At 42.6% G+C, this 21352-nt stretch overlaps 1 protein-coding gene across 15 annotated transcripts in view; it reads left to right on the top strand.

The window, feature by feature from the left end:
- The window catches only part of GRAMD1B (GRAM domain containing 1B), a 213299-nt gene that overhangs the window by 161714 nt on the left and 30233 nt on the right, over nt 1-21352 (top strand). For 14 of the 15 annotated variants that reach the window (XM_087875685.1, XM_087875678.1, XM_087875679.1 and 11 more), the window contains 5 exons: nt 852-872; nt 12489-12573; nt 16424-16527; nt 17486-17581; nt 20785-20865. In XM_087875685.1, coding sequence (XP_087731811.1) covers nt 852-872; nt 12489-12573; nt 16424-16527; nt 17486-17581; nt 20785-20865 — 387 coding nt within the window. Of the gene's footprint in view, nt 1-851; nt 873-9866; nt 11296-12488; nt 12574-16423; nt 16528-17485; nt 17582-20784; nt 20866-21352 lie in introns of those variants that run through there. The other variant, XM_060683195.2, reaches the window with a different exon arrangement.

Genomic DNA, 21352 nt, shown 5'->3' with positions numbered 1-21352 from the left:
AGGGCTGTAAAGCACTATGAAGCGGTATAGAAGTCTAAATAAAAATAAATAAATAAATAAAAATAAATACACTCCCTTCAATTCTGCCCAGGTCTTTATTTCAGCCTTTATTCTCCTGCAGGCAGAACTCTTGAAAACCCAACCAAAGAATTTTACACAACATCGGACAGGTTCTGGCAATCAGATTAAACCTCAAAAGTTCTCTTCAAGGACACCCACTTCCTGCCGTTTCTATATCTTGTATACCTTACTGTGAGCCCCAGAGATAAATAAATGTAAGATCATTGGCCGGATCGTTTCTGTCAATTAAATTAATATCTGACATGAGTAAGCAACGGGACACATTTTTCCAAGTCTGCACAATAAATCCGATTGGACCTCTAGTGTTGCAGCACAGGCCGCAGGTTCTAGCTTCAAGATGTGTAGTTATAGCCTCTTGTGTCCCTTCTAATGTGTATTTGGCGTTTGATATAAAAACTCAAAAATGAAAGGCAGTTGATCGGTGCTTGGATTTTCCTGATTTAAAAAGAAATTATGAGTGTAATAATTATGATAATTAAGAAATTATGAGTTCTTGGGTGAGACTTGGGATCAATTGCTGTTGACAATCAATGTTCTAATTTGGCCAACAAGTTGTGATTAAAAACCTACAAGTCCTTTCTAGAAGCCATGAAATTTCTATTTGGCTTGTCCATCATGTCTAGTTTCAGGGATGTTAGCCAATATTTCCAAAGTTTTGGGTGATTTTCCCCACCCCATTCTTCTTCCTTTGCCTACTCCTGAAACTTCCATACTAATTGTCTGTGTTTTTTTTTCTCTCTCTGTTTGTTATTTTTGTTTTCTCTTTACAGAAAAGCCAGAGTTGGTACAATGTAAGTATTTCAGCCTTTTTTAAATAAATAAATAAATAAATTCTTGTGGCTTGCATGGAGGGAAGAATGGTTGAGAAGATATGAGCTTTTGCAATTTCACTCTTCAGCATGAAAAGAAGGATACGAAATGAGTTTAGATTTTGGAGTTTATTTATTTATTTATTAGTTCAATTTATATGTCGCCCTTCTCCGAAGACTCGGGGCAGCTTACAATGCACTTACAGCAATAGCTTTCATTCTTTTGTATATACCTGCTTATTAGGGCTTTTGCCCTCACCCCATAAGCGATGTTTCTACAAAGTCATCTTATTGCCCCCACAATCCGGGCCCTCAATTTACCTACCTCGGAAGGATGGAAGGCTGAGTCAACCTTGAGCCTGGTGAGATTTGAACTCGCACTAATTGCAGGCAGCTGGCAGCTAAGTGCTACATAATAGCACTTAGTCCGCTGCACCACCAAGGCTCTTATGTTGCTTAGCTTTTTATTAAACAAGAACCGTCTATGAAATCATAGATATTCTTCTGAGTGAAAAGCCCCTTGTGACTGCTAGATTCTTAGCCTCTGTGGTTGCAAAACATCAAAAGGAATCACATGGTCTCTTTTCTAACGAGCTCATTTTATTCACGTTTTTCTGATTCGTTGCGCCTCTGATGAAGTGAGCTGCAGCATGAGAAAACTTTAATAATACTTTTTAAATCAAATTGCAGGCAGATAAGAGGCTACCGGATGCCTCCTGAATTTTTTTGCTAGGGCCTTAGAAAAAAAAATGGGCAAATTTTATCGAGCCCAAATAGTCAGAAAATCAGAAGTAGAATATGTGGGTGTATTCAGAAGGGAACGAATGTTCTATTTTATGCAATTTTTAATACGCTCTTTCCTTTTGTCCCTGGATTTTCTGTTTTCCACCTTTTTTTTTTTTATTTCATTTATATGCCGCCCTTCTCCGGAGACTCAGGGTGGCTTACAATGCATTAAGCAATAGCCTTCATGCTTTTGTATATTTTATACAAAGTCATCTTATTGCCCCCATAATATGGGTCCTCATTTTACCCACCTTAGAAAGGATGGAAGGCTGAGTCAACCTTGAGCCTGGTGAGATTTGAACTTGCAGTAATTGCAGGCAGCTGATGTTAATAACAGTGATTTAGTCTGCTGCGCTACCAGAGCTCCTTTAAGGATGTTAGGTAGGAAAGGCTGATGAATTAACTTTCATAAGCATCAATTGAATGAATGTTGGGGGCCTGGTTGGCTTCTTTTCCTGGGGAAAAAAAACACATGGAGAATTCTCGATCTAAATAGAAGAAACATTTGTTAATTATTTTCACCCCAGGCAGTGTCTTACATTTTAGCCAAGACTCCAGCAAATCTTTTCCCCCCCTGTATGTGGTTTTCTTCCTTAAATATCAAAGCAACAAGTTTCTTTATTTTAACTTTTGGTTAAACAATAACCTGACTAGGTGGCTCAGTGGCTAAGACACTGAGCTTGTCGATCAGAAAGGTCGGCAGTTCGGCAGTTCGAATCCCTAGCATAGGTCTCCTGCGTAAGCAGGGGGTTGAACTAGATAACCTCCAAGATCCCTTCCAACTCTGTTACTGTTTACAAACTTGGCCTCTTCTGAACTTTAAATCATGGTTTGTACAAAACAGGAGATAATGTTCAGGTTATCGGAGAGTTTCCGCTGCAAAGGGGCCACGGCAGTGGTGGGTTTCAAATTATTTTTACTACCGGTTCTGTGGGTGTGGCTTGGTGGGCGTGGCTTGGTGGGCGTGGCAGGGGAAGGGTACTGTAAAATCTCCATTCCCTCCCCAATCCAGGGGAAGGTTACTGCAAAATCCCCATTTCCTCCCAATCAGCTGGGACTTGGGAGGCAGAGAATAGATGGGGGTGGGGGCCAATCAGAATTTTCACTCCTGGTTCTCCGAACTACTCAAAATGTCTGCTACCGGTTCTCCAGAACTGGTCAGAACCGGCTGAAACCCACCTCTGGGCCATGACACAAACACAAAGGAACTGGTTTGTGTTTCTGTTTGTTAAGTTGAAATGTGCTCTCTGCATTTTGCATGTTTAAGATCTGTTTTCCTAGGTGGTGAATTGATCCCATGGTGGACCAGTGGTGGGTTCCTCCCGGTTCGGTCCGGTTCGGCCGAGCCAGTAGCGGTGATGATATGACATCACCGAACCGGTTCTCCCCCCGGCCCTCTCACCCCCCACCCCCCCACGTTATTCTTACCTTTTATTTGGTCCCACCCCCAATCTATTGCTGCCTCCTGAGTCCCAGCTGATGACTAGAGGGGAAAAAACTGTTTAAACTCTTGCCGCGGGGCTTCAAAGGGCCGTCCTACAGCTGATCAGTGTTAAAAGCAAACAAATGAGTCGGGTCGTAAGTGCAAGGACTGGTCGTAAGTGCGAGGACCTTCCAGAAATGACTCTGACCAGCTAGCTACGCTCACCTAGTCACATGACCTCCAAGCCACACCCACAAAATAAGCCACGCCCACAGAACCGGTAGTAAAAAAATTTAGAACCCACCCCTGCGGTGGACTAATTCTTCTTAGGAAGTCTCTCTCTTTTTTTTTTGCTTTCCATTTAGCAACGTTATTTATCTTACATTATTATCACCCACCCAGCAACTGGGCAGAGAACCCCTTGCTAAAATTTTTGAAGCCCACCCCTGTATACAATCGTTGTAAAAAACTATAAAAACACAACCAGTTAAAACTTAAAAACATTAATTCACTCTGCTGGAAATGCAAAGCACAAAAAGGGACATACTACCACATGTGATGGTCGTGTCCCAAAGCCAAACAATTTTGGAATAATATCAAAACTCAATTGAAACAAATAACAGCCCAAAAAGTACCACTAAGACCGGAAACATATTTATTAGGCATATTTACCAGTAATTACGACAGAGAAACAATATACTTGATCACACATATTTTGACTGCCTCAAGGCTCACTTATGCACAAAATTGGAAATTGGAAGAAGTCCCAACACAAGATAGAATAATATCTAAAGTCATGGAATGTGCTGAGATGGACAGACTCACCAAGGAAATTCAAGGAAAGGAAGAATCTGACTACTACCTGGTTTGGCAAAGGTGGTATCAATGGTTAGAGGGGAAAAACAAAACCAAAAGAGGATCCTAAAAGAGTAAAACAAAATTCTGTACCAAATAAGATATAACAACGCATAATTAAAGATTAAAAAATAATATCGTTATATAAGGCGAGAGGAAGGAATATATATTGAGGAATTTAGGTTATTGATGTTGGATAAAATCAGACATTACGTTTAGATGTCATTTATGTTATTAATGTCGTATTTGTCGCGTTTGTATGTGTATGTGTTTTTTGTGTGTTTATATATGTAATAAAAATTTAAAAAAATAAAAAAAACTTAAAAACATTAAAACAACAAAAACCTGGCACCAATCCAGGTTTCCTATAAAACAAATTTACTGTGACTGTGTCTTTAAGTATCTTATATAATGTCCCTTGTGTAAAGAGGAAAGTCCCTTGAAAACATGGAAGAATTCAATCTGAATTCTTTTATTTCCTTTATGTCTCTAGATGGTGTGTGTGTACAGCATGTAAACCTTGTTGTCTTCAAGTCGTAATGTGACTCTCGACAACCACACCCAACAAGCCCATGTGTGTATGTTGGCCATCATTTTCGGACCATCTTTGTCAGGTTGAGATTGAGAATAATCCAAGGTCATCCAGTTGGCTTCGGTGCCTAAGGCCTAGATTTCCCCACACCTAGTCCAGCACCTTAACCTCTAGCAAGAACGATAATGACAGTGTTGAAATCGGCTCATAGTGATAGCCGCCTGCCGCGTTACTAAGTAATAACGTTTGTACAACTTGAGTAATTGTATCGTAGGAGATTTATCATGATTGACAGCGGTCAAGTAGACTCCAACCGTAATTTCCTTTTCAGAACACTAGTGTAGCCGGCCATTAAGGCCTCCCAAGTGTCTTTTCATAGATGGTCCTCCCAAAACATCTTCCAGCAAGGACTAATCATCGGTGTGAAGTTTGCGATATTAAGAGGTTGAATGACTCAAGCCAAAAAAACATTGCAATTGCTTTCGAAGACTAGGTGATGGTTTGGCTAACATTCGGTGACGGGTTTTGTATTTCATACGTGCATGTAAAGCAAGCAGCACCTGTCCTGTCCTTCTTATTTTATTTATGTCACCTTGTTTCTCCTCCATGTACCTTCAGCATGAAAGACAACACATCCGAAGAGTAAGCAAAGACTGCTCTGTCGCTGGATTTAATTTTTTTCCTCGTCCTCCCGCTCGTCCTCCCCCAGATGAAAACAGTGCGGATAGAATAGGGCTGGTTTCTTTCTCCCCCACTCCCCATAAATCCAAAATGTCAAAAATCCCACTTTTTTATTGCTCTCTTGAGTCCCGAAAGGCTGCCTGGTTCTATTTTATAATTCTAATGGTCCGAAATGAAACATTAAAAAAAGAATTCTGGATACTACTCAGATTTGAGAGACGCCTCTCAAATCCCAAAAGAAATTCAACTAACGTTTCTGTTGATTGTGTGGGTCACTTATTACTAGTGGTGGGATTCGAGTAATTTAACAACCGGTTCTCTGCCCTAATGATTTCTTTCAACAACCAGTTTGCCAAACTGCTCAGAAAATTAACAACCGGTTCTCCCGAAGTGGTGTGAACTGGCTGAATCCCACCACTGCTTATTACCCCCGAAAATAAGACCTCCCCTGATAGTAAGCTCAATCGGGCTTTTGAGCGCATGCACTAAAATAAGCCTCCCCCCCCCTGAAAATAAGCCCTTCCCGAAAATATTTAAACGCAGAGCTGGAAATCAGGTAAGATGGCAAGAGGAGCCCCGTCTTACTCCACGTGCCCCAAAATAATAAGACCTCCCCGAAAATAAGGCCAAGCGCTTATTTTGGTGTTCAAAAAAAATATAAGACAGGGTCTTATTTTCAGGAAAACACAGGTATTAATAAAGCCATTAGAGTGCATGTGTTTTAACGTTTTTAAAGTTTTTAATGTTTTTATGTTTTTCTTTTTAACATTTTTTATGGGATTGTTCGCATTGTTTTATTCTTTGTTGTAAGCCACCCAGAGTCCCTTGGGAGTTGGGCGGCATAGAAATGCGACAAAATAAATAATAAAATAAAATAAATTATGTACAGAGCTCTAGAACCTCTGCCTTGGAATGGACTCAGAACTTGTACCTTCTTTTTTTTTTTAATTAAAGTTTTTTTTTAATTTTTTCCACATTCTGTGGACAGTTCATTGATTGGGTCAGATCTTTTTCGACCTTGTACCTTCTTAGGAGACCCCTGATGGTAAATGAGTGATGGCATCCAGCTCTATTCTTGCAAGTTTTTTTTTGCTGGTGGCTTGATTTCCTACCAGCCTTCCTTACTGTTGTGATGTCCCTTTTGCTAATTGTCCTTCCCGTCCCTATGGTTCCCATGAACTTTCTGAGCCGCAGAAAAAGTTCATCTCACCTTCCCACCTTCCCACCTTCTCACCTTTGACTTTTCAAGCAAATCTTCCCCTGTAGGCTTTCATTGGTAGAATCTTGTGTCCGTCCAAGCGCTATCCGCCTAGCTAGAATCATGTTCTTTTGCATGTTTTGACCATTTTAACTTGATTTCAGTGTGTCAGCCTTGATATTAGCAGGCATCTCAGCTTCGTAGCTGTCTCTGTAGCCCACTCCCCATGAGGATTTGCTGTGTTGGGTGGGTGACTAAACGGGAGGTCCTTGACTTAAGACTGTAACAGAACTCAGAATTTCCTGTTGTGGTCCGCCAGCAGCCTGAGGAGCGGGTAGCGGAATCGGACGGTGAGGAGGCTGGAGAGGACAATGGGCCAGTCCTGGAGTCAGGGGAAGGCCCGGATGAGGGCACTGTGTCAGAGGCAGAGATGGGGCCAGGGCCATCTGCCTGGATCAAGGCCAAGATCTTATTTCAGTGTTCAAAAAAATATAAGACAGGGTCTTATTTTCGGGGAAACACGGTAGCTGGGGATTAATTTAGAGTGCATTTATTTTGTGACTTACTACTTCGAACGGACTCGGTGACTTAATAAGAATGCAACTTGTTCTCTTTTTAAGGCATTATATTTTATATATATTTTTCGTCGGGCCCTGAAAACCTATTTATTTCAACTAGCTGGGCTGGCTTGAGTTAAATTTTAAATTGATTTTAAATTGGGTTGTTTTAATTTACGGCCAAAATATTTAATTATTTTAAACTGTTTTTAAATGTTGTATGTTCTGTTTTTTACTTTGGCTGTTCACCGCCCTGAGTCCTGTTTGGAGAAGGGCGGTATAGAAATGGAAACAAACAAACAAACAAACAAACAAACAAACAAACAAATATTTGGGCCTATTTGAAAAAGTTTTCACATTAGAGCCTATCTTAATGAATACCTACTAATGCCTTCTTTAACTGGTGTGAAATACAGGGGAACCCTCTGCCCCGTAGATCGCAAAGCAGGGGGTTGAACTGGAAGACCTCCGAGATCCCTTCCAACTCTTGTTATTCTGTTAAATATGTTTCTGACTGAGTGTATTCCAGTATTATCTGCCGATACCTGTAACCGAGGCCTTTGGCTCAGTGCAAATAAAACAAAAGCATCAGAGGATAATTGTGTGTGTTTTGCACTCATAAATAGGTGTGTTGGTTTTTTTTTTAAAATAAAGCTGAGCTACGGTACAACGATCCCCATCCTGAAATTCTTCCCTTCGCCTTCTAGTTTTTCTTAAGATCCGCACGGTAGTGTCTCCTTCCCACCATCTCGTGTTCTGACCGCTCTCTACCCTTTCGTGATTCACAACTCTTGGATCTGATGACCCTCGTCCCTTCTCATGGTTCTTGTTGACTTGGCCAGATTCCCCACCTGCCACCGCGTCTGTCCCGTGCCCTCTTTTGATTTCCTCCTACCGCGTTCGGCTGGGTTTTTTGTGAGCAAAAACGCCTTGCATTGAAGGAAGTCAACCAACCCAAGAGACCGAGCCATTGTGTCTCCTGCTACGTCATCCATCTCAACACCACCCAGTCATTAACTTTCTGCTCTTCCTGTACCAGACTGTCCCAGCTCCTCCTGTTTGCGGTAGAGTTAATGTTTACACCTGCTTCTCCAAGGGCCGTTGACTTCCACTTTGGGCAGGGAGAGAGAGATAAACATCTTTCTGAAGTTTCTCCTATCCTTCCATCGATCCATCCCTCCACCCACCCATCAATCAATCCAGCACTGAAAAGACTCCATTGTTTTCATACGTGTTGCATCTACCATCTACCAGTTACTCTGGTTTCACCTGGGGGTAGACCAAGGCTGCTATTAGCAGCTGGTGTCCTATGTAAACCATGAAGTTGGCTTTACTCCCACCCCCACCCCAAACAGCAAGAGCAAATGCAGGTAGTCCTCAACTTACGACCACAATGGAGTCCCAAAATTTCTGTAGCTGAGTCAGACATTTGTTAAGGGAGTTCTGCCCCGTTTGCTGTGGTTAGAAAGCGAATCACTACACGTTGTTAATAGCAATAGCAATAGCACTTAGACTTATATACCGCTTCATAGTGCTTTTACAGCCCTCTCTGAGTGGTTGACATAGTCAGCCTCTTGCCCCCAACAGTCTGGGTCCTCATTTTACCCACCTCGGAAGGGTGGAAGGCTGAGTCAACCTTGAGCCAGTGAGATTTGAACTGCCGAACTGCAGCTAACAGTCAGCTGAAGTTTGGGTAATGAAACCGTCTGCAAGAAAAGCAGCAAGCTCAGAGAGCACCAAGGACCCCTCATCTCAACCCTGAGCTGCAAATATTCTCCTTTATTTTATTTTATTTTATTTTATTTTATTTTATTTTATTTTATTTTATTTTATTTTATTTTATTTTATTTTATTTTATTATTTTATTTTATTTTTTTATTTTATTTTTTTATTTGATTTGATTTATATGCCACCCTTCTCCGGAGACTCAGAGCAGCTTACAATGCGTTAAGCAATAGCCTTCATCCTTTTGTATATTTATAAAAAATCAGTTTATTGCCCCCACAAACTGGGTCCTCATTTAACCTACCTTAGAAAGGATGGAAGGCTGAGTCAACCTTGAGCCTTGGAGAGATTCGAACTTACAATAATTGCAGATAGCTGGATGTTAATTACAATGCATTAGTCTGCTGAGCTATCCAGGCTTCTGGATAGCTAATTACTTATTATGTAATGTATACCCTTCAGGTCATTTATTCCTAAGTCATCTATCCAACATATAGTGCTAGAGTAATAGAAACTCTAATAGAGACTGCTGATTTCCTGACTATGACAAATGAAGCAAAAAGAAAAATTATATCTGTAATCCAGATGTACGTTTATAATATTTTAGATTTTTTGCATTTTGTATTTTTATCTCTTGTGTTTTTATCGAAATGTGATGTGAATGCGCCATACGACAAGTATATCATAAGTCATCTTCCAGTAATGATTCTTTTCCATTCCATGGAAAAATTTCCTGGATTTATTGAGTTGCTTCAAACAAAAGAGAGGCGAATAGTTATCAAAAATGGGGATCGGAATCTCTGGAAAGACCTCAGAATCGCTTCAGACCGATTGATTCATTTCACACACGGTTGCGCCTCGCTTCAGTTCATAGTTTGGGCCAGTGGTGAAATCCAAATTTTTTTTACTACCGGTTCTGTGGGCGTGACTTGGTGGGCTTGGTGTGACTTGGTGGGCGTGGCTTGGTGGGCATGGCAGGGGAAGGATACTGCAAAATCTCCATTCCCTCCCCACTCCTGGGGGAAGGATATTGCAAAATCCCCATTCCCTCCCCACTCCCGGGGGAAGGATACTGCAAAATCCCCATTCCCAATATGCTTCCCATTCAAGGGGAAGCATATTGCAAAATCTCCATTCCCACTCCACCCCACTCTGGAGCCAGCCAGAGGTAGTATTTGCCAGTTCTCCGAACTGCTCAAAATTTACGCTACTGGTTCGCCAGAACCTGCTGGATTTCATCCCTGGTTTGGGCCTACATGTTACTATCAACTCGCATCACGCTTGCAGATCCTAAGTTACCCCTCTTAGTGAGTCATTCAAGTTCAAACTTCCGCCGAACAGGATCAGTTTGAAAAGACCAAGAAGGGGTTCATTTGAAGATGTGAGCAAACAGCGAAGGAAGTTCTCCAAAGTTCTTGATTTACCTCCTAGAGAAGGTGGTAAAGGGAGAGCTGAGTGGAAGGGAGCTTCGTTTCTTCTCCCTGAACCCATCCACACTGTTCTCGACAGTCCGTGCAAAGCGAGCCTAGCTTGTTCAGTCAAAACAGTTCCCCAGCGAGGGAGGATTTGGGATTTCATGCTCTGAGATTGGCTCTCTGGTGTCGTCTTCTCTCCACCCTCCAAAACAAACTCTGCCCAGGAACTCTGCATTACAGGAAACATCTGTTGTGGATGGGAGGGCCGAGGCTGGGTTACTCCAGGGCATTGGCCAACAGAATCACCCAGAGGCTGAAATGTAAGGCATGTGCTCAACGTTTCGTTGTCTTTTCCCCACCCGTTTCTTCTACGAGAAGTAGAAGAAAAAAAACACAAATAAATAAGCCAAGAGCAAAAACTGTCTCTTCGGAGAAGAGAGGAAACAAGGAAAGTCCCCGGTGTGAGAGTTCAGAAATTACGATTGTGCTCATCCTGGACTCAGAGAGGGGAGAACTCCGAACCAGAAGGAATATTTGCAGCTCCTCCAAAGATAAAAGTCCCAGATTTGAGAAGATTCTTGCAAGTTTGATTTTTTTTTTTTTTTTTTTTTTTTGGGAAGAAACCTCTGAAGTGCAGTTGGCTCCTGACGGATTTGGTTGATGCTTTCTCGCCACGGTTTTAGAATTGCGAAGATTTGACACCGTTCAATCCTCTGGAATTAGAAGCATGATCCCCTTCGGAGCGTACAGCTTGATCCTGCGCACAACTTTTTTCCAGAGAGCAGAAACATTGGAGTTCTTTCCAGCTCGCTTTGTGAAGGCAGCGTGGTGAAACCAGGGAGCTGTGATTGGACACGAAGGTGGAACAAACGTAGTCTTCTTACTTAAATTGTCCACCAGAGGTGGATTGCTTTCTCTACCCTCTTGGCTTCTCCAAAAAAACTCACACATGAGTGGATGGGGGAAATTGGTCTAGTGCCCTCAAACAAGCGCCCACTGTGGATTTCTTATTTTGGTGACAGTTGTTGTGCAAAGTGAAGGACGTTTGTCCTGCGTGCCGGTGAAGACTGAAGAACGAAAGACGTTGCTGCAGCTATGGAGGTCCTCTCCGAATGCGGGATTCTTTCGAGTCTTCTCTTAGAATTGGAGGACCAGTGTCTGCTGTCTCACTTGGAATGGCTGTACGATTTTCCCGAAGATTATCGTGATTCAGCCTGGGAAGAAATTCCAGCTGTGAGTGTTGTCCTGTCCGGAACGGGCCTCCTTAAGATGGTCTTCTCCCTCTTGCTTAGAAGCGGCTTGTTGTAGATGCGCAGAAGGTTTCGCCAGTTTCAATCCTGTTACTATCGCTTTAGTGCTTTCCTCTCGGTTGATGTGTGAAGGAAAAATGATGAGGATGATGAGGATGCGACTCTCAAAACAAGATTTTCCTTTTAATAAAAATGTTCAATAATGGTTTGGTGCAGATAGAACCTTCTTTACTATTCCGTGTTAAGGCATCAATAATTGGGATGGAATGGATGGTCTTTTTGCCTGACCATTTATTCTTCCTTCCTTCCTTCCTTCCTTCCTTCCTTCCTTCCTTCCTTCCTTCCTTCCTTCCTTCCTTCCTTTCTTCTTTCTCTCTCTCTATATCTATCTATCTATCTATCTATCTATCTATCTATCTATCTATCTATCTATCTATCTATCTATCTACCTACCTACCTACCTACCTACCTACCTACCTACCTACCTACCTATCTATCTATCTATCTATCTATCTATCTATCTATCTATCTATCATCTATCTATCATCGTCTGTCTGTCTACATATCAACTGCTTTTTCTTGCTTACTTCAAATCGCTCCGTCTCTCTCCTTCTCTCCTTCTTTCCCTCCCTCCCTCTTCTCTCCCTCTTTCTCTCTCTCTTCCTCCCTCTCTCCCTCTCCCTTTTTTAAAAAAAAATTGATTTATATGCCGCCCTTCTCCGGAGACTCAGGGCAGCTTACAATGCGCTAAGCAATAGCCTTCATCCTTTTTGTATATTTATACCAAGTCAGCTTATTGCCCCCACAAACTGGGTCCTCAATTTACCTACCTTAGAAAGGATGGAAGGCTGAGTCAACCTTGAGCCTGGCGAGATTCGAACCTGCAGTAATTGCAGGCAGCTGGTCTTAATAACAGGGTGCTTTAGACCACTGTACTACCAAGGCTCTCCTTTTCTCTCCCTCTCTCCCCTTTCTCTCCCTCCCTCCCTCCCTCCCTCCCTCTCCTTCTCTCTCTCTCCCGCCCTCCCTCTTTACCTCCCTCTCCTTCCCTCCCAGGACTTGAGCTCATCTTAGGGGGAAGACTTTGTAGACAAAGACTAGAGAACTTCCCTAAGTTTGTTACTCTGATCTTCCTTTAGCTCCCTTTCCTTCTAACATGCTTTCCACTCTTCTCAGGTGTTGAGTCCAACCTACAAACAACGGAATGAAGACTTCAGGAAACTTTTCAAACAGCTTCCCGAGACGGAGCGCCTCATTGTTGGTAAGACAATCCTCCTTTCTTTCCAGGCCTGTGACAAGGCAAAGGTTCTCCGGGGTTACAAAAGCCAACCCCATCGGTTGAAGCTGGAGAAAGATTTGTTCTTTGCCCAGAAAGAAAATGTTTCCATCTCACCCTCTCTCACATAGGGATATTCAAGGTATCAAGCAGTTTTGATCGTCTGGTTTGATTCAGCGCATCAAAGTGCCTCAACAACACTTTTTCTAAAAGGCAGCTGAACTTTCCTGGGGTTTTTCCTTGAAAACGTTTCACTTCTCATTCAAGAAACTTCTTCCATTCTGAAGAAGCTTCTTGAACGAGAAGTGAAACATTTTCAAGGGAAAAAAAACCCCACAAGCTGCTGTTTGAAAAGCACCTTTGGGATAATCTTGACTTGGACAATTGAGAATTTCCTTATCCAAGACTGGAGATTTTAAAAACTAAACCTCTTTTGAACTACGCCACTTTCTAAAAAATTTTGAAAACTAAACTTCTAACTTCTTCGACTGGAGAAAAGACAAAAGACCGGATCTACATTTATTGCTGACTAGAAACTCCTGATAGTCTTTTGCCTGAAACAAACAAACAAACAAAAAAAAAGAATTTATGATTAATACAATATTTTTAAAAAATCCAGAAAAAAATTCCATTTTGATATTCAAGGAAAATTTGGCCTCCAAAGTGTTAAAAGTCAGAGATTTGAGCCTCTTGCCCTGTAACAATCGTTATCGCCTAATTAGCTCGAAGTCTGAATCAATATTGCATTTCTGTGACTTTTTAAAGGGGGGTTTACTAGATTCGTAATTGAAGGAGGAACTTGACTTCCAGTGGCAAGGAAAAGAAAGCTTTATGTGAGCCAACTTAATGACCGTTAAGGATAACTAATTAGCAAACTCTAGTAGTAAAACGGGCCATATCTTCTTTCCAAGTGAACAGAAATAGTGTTTTTTTTTTAAAAAAAAATCTATGACTATGTGAAGGGCGAAACTTGATAAAGCTCCATTTAAATCGGTTAACAATTAACAGCAAAGATTTGATTCTTTAGTGGATCTTAACTGGTGTAATATCTTGGCTGCCGAAATCTACACCAGGATTGGATGCCAGCAAAGAATGAGTTTTCTGTATCTCTTTGACAACCGTTAATGTTACCTGGATTTCTGCAGCCAGATCTTGTCTCCCTTCTCCTTCCAACGGCAGTGGCCATTCTAGATTAAGCCTCAGACGCTTCTTGTTTTCAGACGTTATGAGTGCACGAGTGTGAAAATCGTGGCTTTTAGCTTGAATGAATTGTGTAGCTTGACTTAATTATGCTTTCGTGGTGTGGAGACAATAACTTGGTCCTTAGCACCAATAAGACCAAGGAGCTTATAGTGGACTACAGAAGGAATAGATCAGACATCCAGCCCTTGCTTAACAACGGAGACCGAGTGGAGCAAGTGGGCAGTTTTAAGTTTCTGGGTGTTATCCTAAAAGAGGAGCTGACCTGGGACGCTCACATTGCAGCACTGGTCAAAAGGGCCCAGCAGAGATTATACTACCTGAGACTTCTCAGGAAACAACAACTGAATGGAAAACTGCTGATGATCTTCTACCGCTGAACCATAGAGAGTATTTTAACCTACTGTACCTGTGTATGGTTTGCCAATTGCACGGTGGCAGGTAGGACAGGAGTCCAGAGGGTCAACGTCATTGCCCAGAGGATCGTTGGTTGCCCTCTCCCCTCTTTGCAAGAGCTTTATAGCTCCCGCTGCCTTAAGAAAGTTCAAAACTTTCTTAAGGATCCATCTCATCCTGGGCACCATTTTTTTTTTTTGAACTATTACCATCTGGCAGACGGTACAGGATAATACAAACAAGGACAAATAGGCTGAAAAGCAGCTTCTATCCCAGGGCGATAACTATATTATATCCCGCCCTGAGTCCACTAGGAGAAGGGCGGGATATAAATTGAATAAACAAACAAACAAACAAATAAATAAATAAATAAATAAATAAATAAATAAATAAATAAATATTGAATTCTACGGTATAGTACAATATTAATGCAACATCAGGGGTTTTCAATTCAATTGCATAGAATGTGAAGGATGTTTGTCTGGGTTTTATTTTTATAGTTATCATGTCCACGGAAGATGGAATTTAATTTCGTCATACGTGGTGCAATGACAATAAAGTAAAGTAAACTAAACTAATTAATGTAGATTAAAAACAACAAACAAGGCTGGTGCCAGGAGTTGTTTGGTTCCATCCAACCTTGTCACCCATCTGTTTCGAGAACTGGTTTGGAACAACCTTTGACCCAGGAAGAGGAAGTAGCCTTTACTTATGGATTATCGAGAGATTTCCCCACTTTACAATCTTCTTACTTAATAGCAATACGTTATTATTTGAGAGGAAAGGCTTAGGACAGTGATGGCTAACCTTTTTGCCATCGCGTGCCAAGAAGGGGTGGGGTGGGGGAGGTTTGCCCATGTATGTGCCCACACCCATAATTCTATGTGACCCGCCACGCACATGCGAGCTTGATCCCCCTTCCCCCCAACCACTCCTGGCACGCGTTGGCCCGGTAGGCCCATTTTTCTTTCTCACCTGACTCCAGATCCTTTCTATGCATCTGGGGAGGGCGAAAATAGCCTTCCCCATCCCCTCGGAAGCCGGAAGTTGAGAAACGGGCCGTTGCATAGAGAGGATCTGGAGCCAGGGAGAAAGAAAAACGGGCCTTCCCCCCTCCCAGGCCCTCTTCTGGTGAGCCCAAAAAGGCCGAAAATCAGCTGACAGAGCTAAACTGGCGTGCCAGGCAACATGACTCCGCGTGCCACCTGTGGCACGCGTGCCATAGGTTCGCCATCATGGGCTTAGGACAATATTTTTTCAGAAGTGGTTTGTCATTGCCTTTTTTCTAGGGCTGAGGGAAAGGGACTGGCCCAAGGTCATCCAGCAGGCTTGTGCCCAAGGCAGGACTAGGACTAGAACTCACAGTCGCCCGGTTTCTAGCCTGATGATTTTAACCCATCCCAAATTGGCTCTCCCTGAATACGATAGGAAGCATGAAAACATAACTTAACAAGGGGAGGAATGGGGAATCCTATGACTTACTACTCTGGTGGAACCTTTGCTGAAAATAATTTTGATTCAATCAATGTTTTAACCAAGGAGAGAGAAGACCGGAATCCATGGTCAGATTTTCAACATACTTTTACATAGTACCAATTCGTTTTAAGAAGGGACGCGGTGGCTCAGTGCCTCAGACACTGAGCTTGTCGATCGAAAGGTTGGCAGTTCAGTGGTTCGAATCCCTAGTGCCGCATAAGGGGGTGAGCTCCTGTGACTTGTTCCAGCTTCTGCCAACCTAGCAGTTCGAAAGCACGTAAAAAGTGCAAGTAGAAAAATAGGGACCACTTCCCACTTCCCAGCGTTCTATGTGCCTTTGGCGTTGAGTCATGCCGGCCACATGACCACGGAGACGTCTTCGGACAGCGCTGGCTCTTCGGCTTTGAAACGGAGATGAGCAGCGCCCCCTAGAGTCAGGAACGACTAGCACATATGTGCGAGGGGAACCTTTACCTTTATCTCATCTCTAGTCTGTCCTTTGTAACAGGCACCTGTTTGAAAGACGCTTAAATAATTCCTGCTGCCCAAAAAACTTCTTTTTCCTTCCCTTTTGTTTATCTTCCTCGTCCACCTTCCCAAATTTGTTTTTCTGCTGTCGTTGTTTAGACTGCAAGCAACCCAACATGTCTCTGTTTACTTTCAACTGCGTATAGCAGCACCCAGTTCTATTTAGGTTCTTGATAAATATTTATATCCTTTTGGCTACATCATTCATGGTCACTCCCTCTGCCTTTTCCTACAGATTACTCCTGTGCCCTTCAAAGAGATATTCTCTTGCAAGGTCGACTCTACCTCTCTGAAAACTGGATCTGTTTCTACAGCAACATCTTCCGCTGGGAAACCTTGGTGAGTTGTCTTCTCCAATCCACCCCACCCCATCCCACCTCATTAACTTCCCCTGCCATGGGTCAACCCTGAAAGTTTGCATTTGCTCCCTTTTTGTAAATTTGTTGCTTGTATCTTTATGGTTTATATTGTTTTATTTAGTTTCCTAGTATGATATATGTTGATTCCTATCATTAAGTGTTGGTATCTTATGATTTATGATGAATGCATTTTTATGATGACTGTGATCATGATTTATCACTTATAGCTTTTATCTACAATGAGAGCTTATGCACCAAAGACAAATTCCTTGTGTGTCCAATCATACTTGGCCAATAAATAATTCTCTTCTCTTCTCTTCTCTACTCTACTCTACTCTACTCTACTCTACTCTACTCTACTCTACTCTACTCTACTCTACTCTACTCTACTCTTTCCTAATTCTATTCTATTCTGTTCTATTCTGTTCTATTCTATTCTATTCTATTCTATTCTATTCTATTCTATTCTATTCTATTCCATTTACTATACTCTACTCTTATTCTATTCTATTCTATTCTACTCTACTCTACTCTACTCTACTCTACTCTACTCTACTCTATTCTACTCTTTCCTAATTCTATTCTATTCTGTTCTATTCTATTCTATTCTATTCTATTCTATTCTATTCTATTCCATTCCATTTACTATACTCTACTCTTATTCTATTCTATTCTATTCTACTCTACTCTACTCTACTCTACTCTACTCTACTCTACTCTACTCTACTCTACTCTTTCCTAATTTCGTTCTGTTCTGTTCTGTTCTACTCTACTCTATTCTACTCTACTCTACTCTTTCCTAATTTCATTCTATTCTGTTCTGTTCTATTCTATTCTATTCTATTCTATTCTATTCTATTCTATTCTCTTCTCTTCTCTTCTCTTCTCTTCTCATTTCACCCTCCATGATGCTTCTGACCATTGATCTGTTGGTATAGTTGACCGTCCGTTTGAAGGACATCTGCACCATGACCAAGGAGAAAACTGCACGGCTCATTCCTAATGCTATCCAAGTTTGCACAGACACTGAAAAGGTATGTTCTTACAATCTTCCCCATTGGACACCGGCAAGAGCAGAAGACTTCCCTGAAGGACAAATCTGGGGGTTGAGGGGAAAACAGAGAATCTTGGACAAGACCGAAGCTGCGTTAAATTCTCACAGTCAAGTAGACCAACATACTCAAAGATCAGTTTGTCTAGAAACATGCATGGTTTTTTAAAAAACAGCTTGAAAATGCCTTAGAGCTCCTGTAGTAGGACCTTCTGACCTTCTCTGGTCTCATTGCTTCCACCAGTTAAACAAGTTTTTTTTTTCCCCCAAAGGTTAGGGACAAAGCAAAACCTTGCAAAACTTGTTTACTGTTGGCAAAATCAGGGTACCTTCTGGGCATGGCCAGCAAAACATGTCTCCACCCTGAAGAGTTCCTGCTTATCTTTTATTCCCAGAGACTTTACATCATCTAGATCAGGGGTGTCAAACTCAATTTCATTGAGGGTGGGATCAGCATTATGGTCGCCCTCAAAGCAGGGGTGAAATGCTCCCAGTTCGGACGGGATCGCCCAATCCGGTAGCGATGGAGGCGGGTGGTTCGGAGAACCGGTAGCAAAAATCCCTGCCCCCTCCCCCAACCTCTTCGGCCGAAAAAATGCTTTTAAAAGTAAAAAAAAGAAAGCCTCTGATGATTGCACGGCTCACCTGGGATCATCAAAGGCTTTTAAAAGAAAAAAACCTTTTTTTTCTTTTAAATGCCTCTGACGATCCAATCTGAGTTGCCTGATCATCAGAGGCATTTAAAAGAAAAAAAAGTCTCTGCCGATCAGGCAACTCGGCTGGGATCGTCAGAGGCTTTTAAAAGCATTTTTTTTACAATCTCTTCGCCGAAGAGGTTGTAAAAAAAATGGTTTTAAAAGTTAAAAAAAAATTGGCCACGCCCACCCAGTCACATTACCCACCCACCCACCAAGCCACGCCCACAGAACCAGTAGTAACAAATTTTAGATTTCACCATTGCCTCAAAGGGCCAGGTGGGTGTGGCTGGGTGGTCCCATGACTGGGCGGGCATGGACAACTCAACTTGGCCTACTCAATATCGCTCACGTCGAGGGGCACCTGTAATGGGCCAGACAAGGCTGGCTCCAGGCCGGCTCACGGATCTAAGGCTGACCATGTTCAGGCCTTGATGGCCACTGCCAGGTTGTAGATCAGTGCCCAGTCAGCCTGGGCCGGGCCGAGGCGCTGCGGGTTGGTCCTTCACTGTTTCCAGGTATTGTGGCCCGACAGCGGCCTGTGCAGCTAGTAGCTGATTCCGACAGTGAGGAGGCTGGTGTGGTGCTGCGTCAGCAGCCTGTGCAGCTGGCACTCAAGTTGGACAATGAGGAGGCTGGAGAAGATGTGGTGCCAGAGGCGGGGATTCAGCCAGGGCCTTCAAAACCTCCAGAAGCTCCCATAAGTGAAAAGGAAGAAGAGGAGGAGCCTCTTCTCAATGCACGGGCGCGCAGAGCTGCCAAAAGGCAGGAGTGGTTCCTCAGGAGGAGATCTCCTCGAGAGTAAGGCTTGGGGCTAATTGGCCACTCCCTTAATCTATTTAAAGAGGAACGCCAACTGAAGCAATTTGCAGGGAACAACTTCGTTCACATACCTTCATGTCTTGTCTTGCTTATCTTATCATCTTCCTGCAAATTGCTTCTGGGCATTCTGCCAACCATAGTAAGCTTTCAGTTATTATTCTTTGAATTCTTGGCGGCTGTTAATGCAATTAATTAACAGCCGTTGTTGTAAAAGACTGGTTTATTTAGTAAACTACGGTTTGAACGGACTTTGTGTGTGTGCTGCGTTCTTTGGGGTCCGTAGCTGAAGACAGAACACCAGGACAGCTTCGCGGGCCAGATCTAACCACAACACGGGCCGGATCTGGCCCGCAGGCCTTGAGTTTGACACCCCTGATCTAGATCCTAATCCCTCTTTGAACGAAAGAAACAGGCTACAAGTCCGTGTTGTTTTATTTCTGAGCAGACGATGTGGGAAGGTGTTGTCCAGCACATTGATCGATCTCCCATCTATTGATGGAAGATTTGTCTACCTTCCACCTGTTGGTCCCATCTTGCTTTGGAAATTTAGAGCGTTGAGCTTGTTTCTTTGGTTGGGAAATCTCCTTCCTGTAAACTCCGAGTAAGAATGGCCAGGGGACGGTTAAAATAATTTGGGTGCGAACATGGCATTGTCATTGGCTGGGTAACTGGGAAAAGTAGTTTAACTTTAAACCACATTGGAACAAGGTTTTTTTTTTTTCCTGACCAACCAGCTGCTAGAAAATGAATTAAAGCACATAATGCAATAAAGAGGCCCAATATCATCATTTTACAGATTAACAGAGTTGGAAGGGACCTTGTAGGTCATCTAGTCCAACCCCCCGTCCAAGCAGGAGACCCCACACCATTTTTGACAGATGGTAGGTCCAGTCTCTTCTTGAAAAGCTCAAGTGGTGAAGCTTCCACAACTTCTGAAGGCAACTTCTGTTCCACTGGTTGATTGTTCTCGCTGTCAGAAAATTTCTCCTCATTTCCAGCTTGAATCTCTCCTTGATCAGTTTCCATCCATTATTCCTTGTCTGGCCTTCAGGTGCTTTGGAAAATAGCTTGACCCCCTCCTCTCTGTGGCAGCCCCTCAAATATTGGAAGACTGCTATCCTGTCTCCCCTGGTCCTTCTCTTCACTAGACTAGCCATGGCCAGTTCCTGCAACCGTTCATCGTATGTTTTAACCTCTAGTCCCCTAATCATCCTGGTTGCTCTTCTCTGCACTCTTTCTAGAGTCTCAACATCTTTTTTATTTTCATTTAATGACCCCATAATCTCTTGCGTGGTGAAGTCTGGGCAACTGAATGTCTGGGCAGAATGTTTTAATAGCTGGATGTCCTTCATGTTGCCCATGTAGAGTTTTGTTCAACAGATATATTCTCAGTATGCCCAGAGAGAGAAATATCTTCCTCTACCTAGGATCGAACTCACAGCCTTCTTATTGTGAGGTAAGACCTCCACCTCTAGGCCACCGCAGTATAAACCACTAATTCCTTTGCTATGGTAGAGTTTTCAACTTCCAATAGAGTTTTCAGCCTCCATATCATGTGCACTGAATCTCTTTCTCTTTGCTAATGTATTTCAATGCAATCTTTTAACGCATAATTCTTGATTTATCTCACCTTTCAATTTTTATTTATTTATTTATTTGCTTTTCCCAGCACTTTTTCACTTCCTTTGGTGCCCGGGATAGGACGTACATGATGATGTTTCGCCTCTGGCAGAATGCCCTCCTTGAAAAGGTAGGAAATAGTGATTTATCTTATTTATCAATTTATCTATTTGCTGCCCATCTCATGGATTCAGGCTCGCCTGGACTTTCTTGCGGAGAAGCCCTTTTCTTTCAGGTTCAGATGGACGGCTGAATTGTGTCCTCATGCGTTGGTTCTCCTGTGTTGCGCCATGCGTTTGTGTAGTGGTTGTTTTGTTTCCCCCCAATATATGCATCTGTAGTTGCCTTTTTGAAAACACCTTTGGAACTCCCTAGAATAGTAGAAGCTTTCTTAGAGGGCCAAAGATGGTGGCAGAGGACTTGTTGGCCTTCTGACAAAGGTCTCTGATTGGCCTGTTGATCCATGGTCACCATTTTCAGAGAGTGCCTCTAACACAGGGATGTCCAATATGGATATCCTAGATGCTGTGGCTTATAGGTTCTAAGGCACTCGGTGCCGAAAAGGGAGAGCGCGCGCATCTGGGCTGCAACCTGGAAGAGGAGTGGCCCAGGGCGCA

The sequence above is a fragment of the Pantherophis guttatus genome, chromosome 9, assembly GCF_059756535.1.
Source record: "Pantherophis guttatus breed Tessera chromosome 9, ASM5975653v1, whole genome shotgun sequence".
NCBI classification, from domain to species: Eukaryota; Metazoa; Chordata; class Lepidosauria; order Squamata; family Colubridae; genus Pantherophis; species Pantherophis guttatus.
This window is presented reverse-complemented; position numbering and strand designations above follow the sequence as displayed.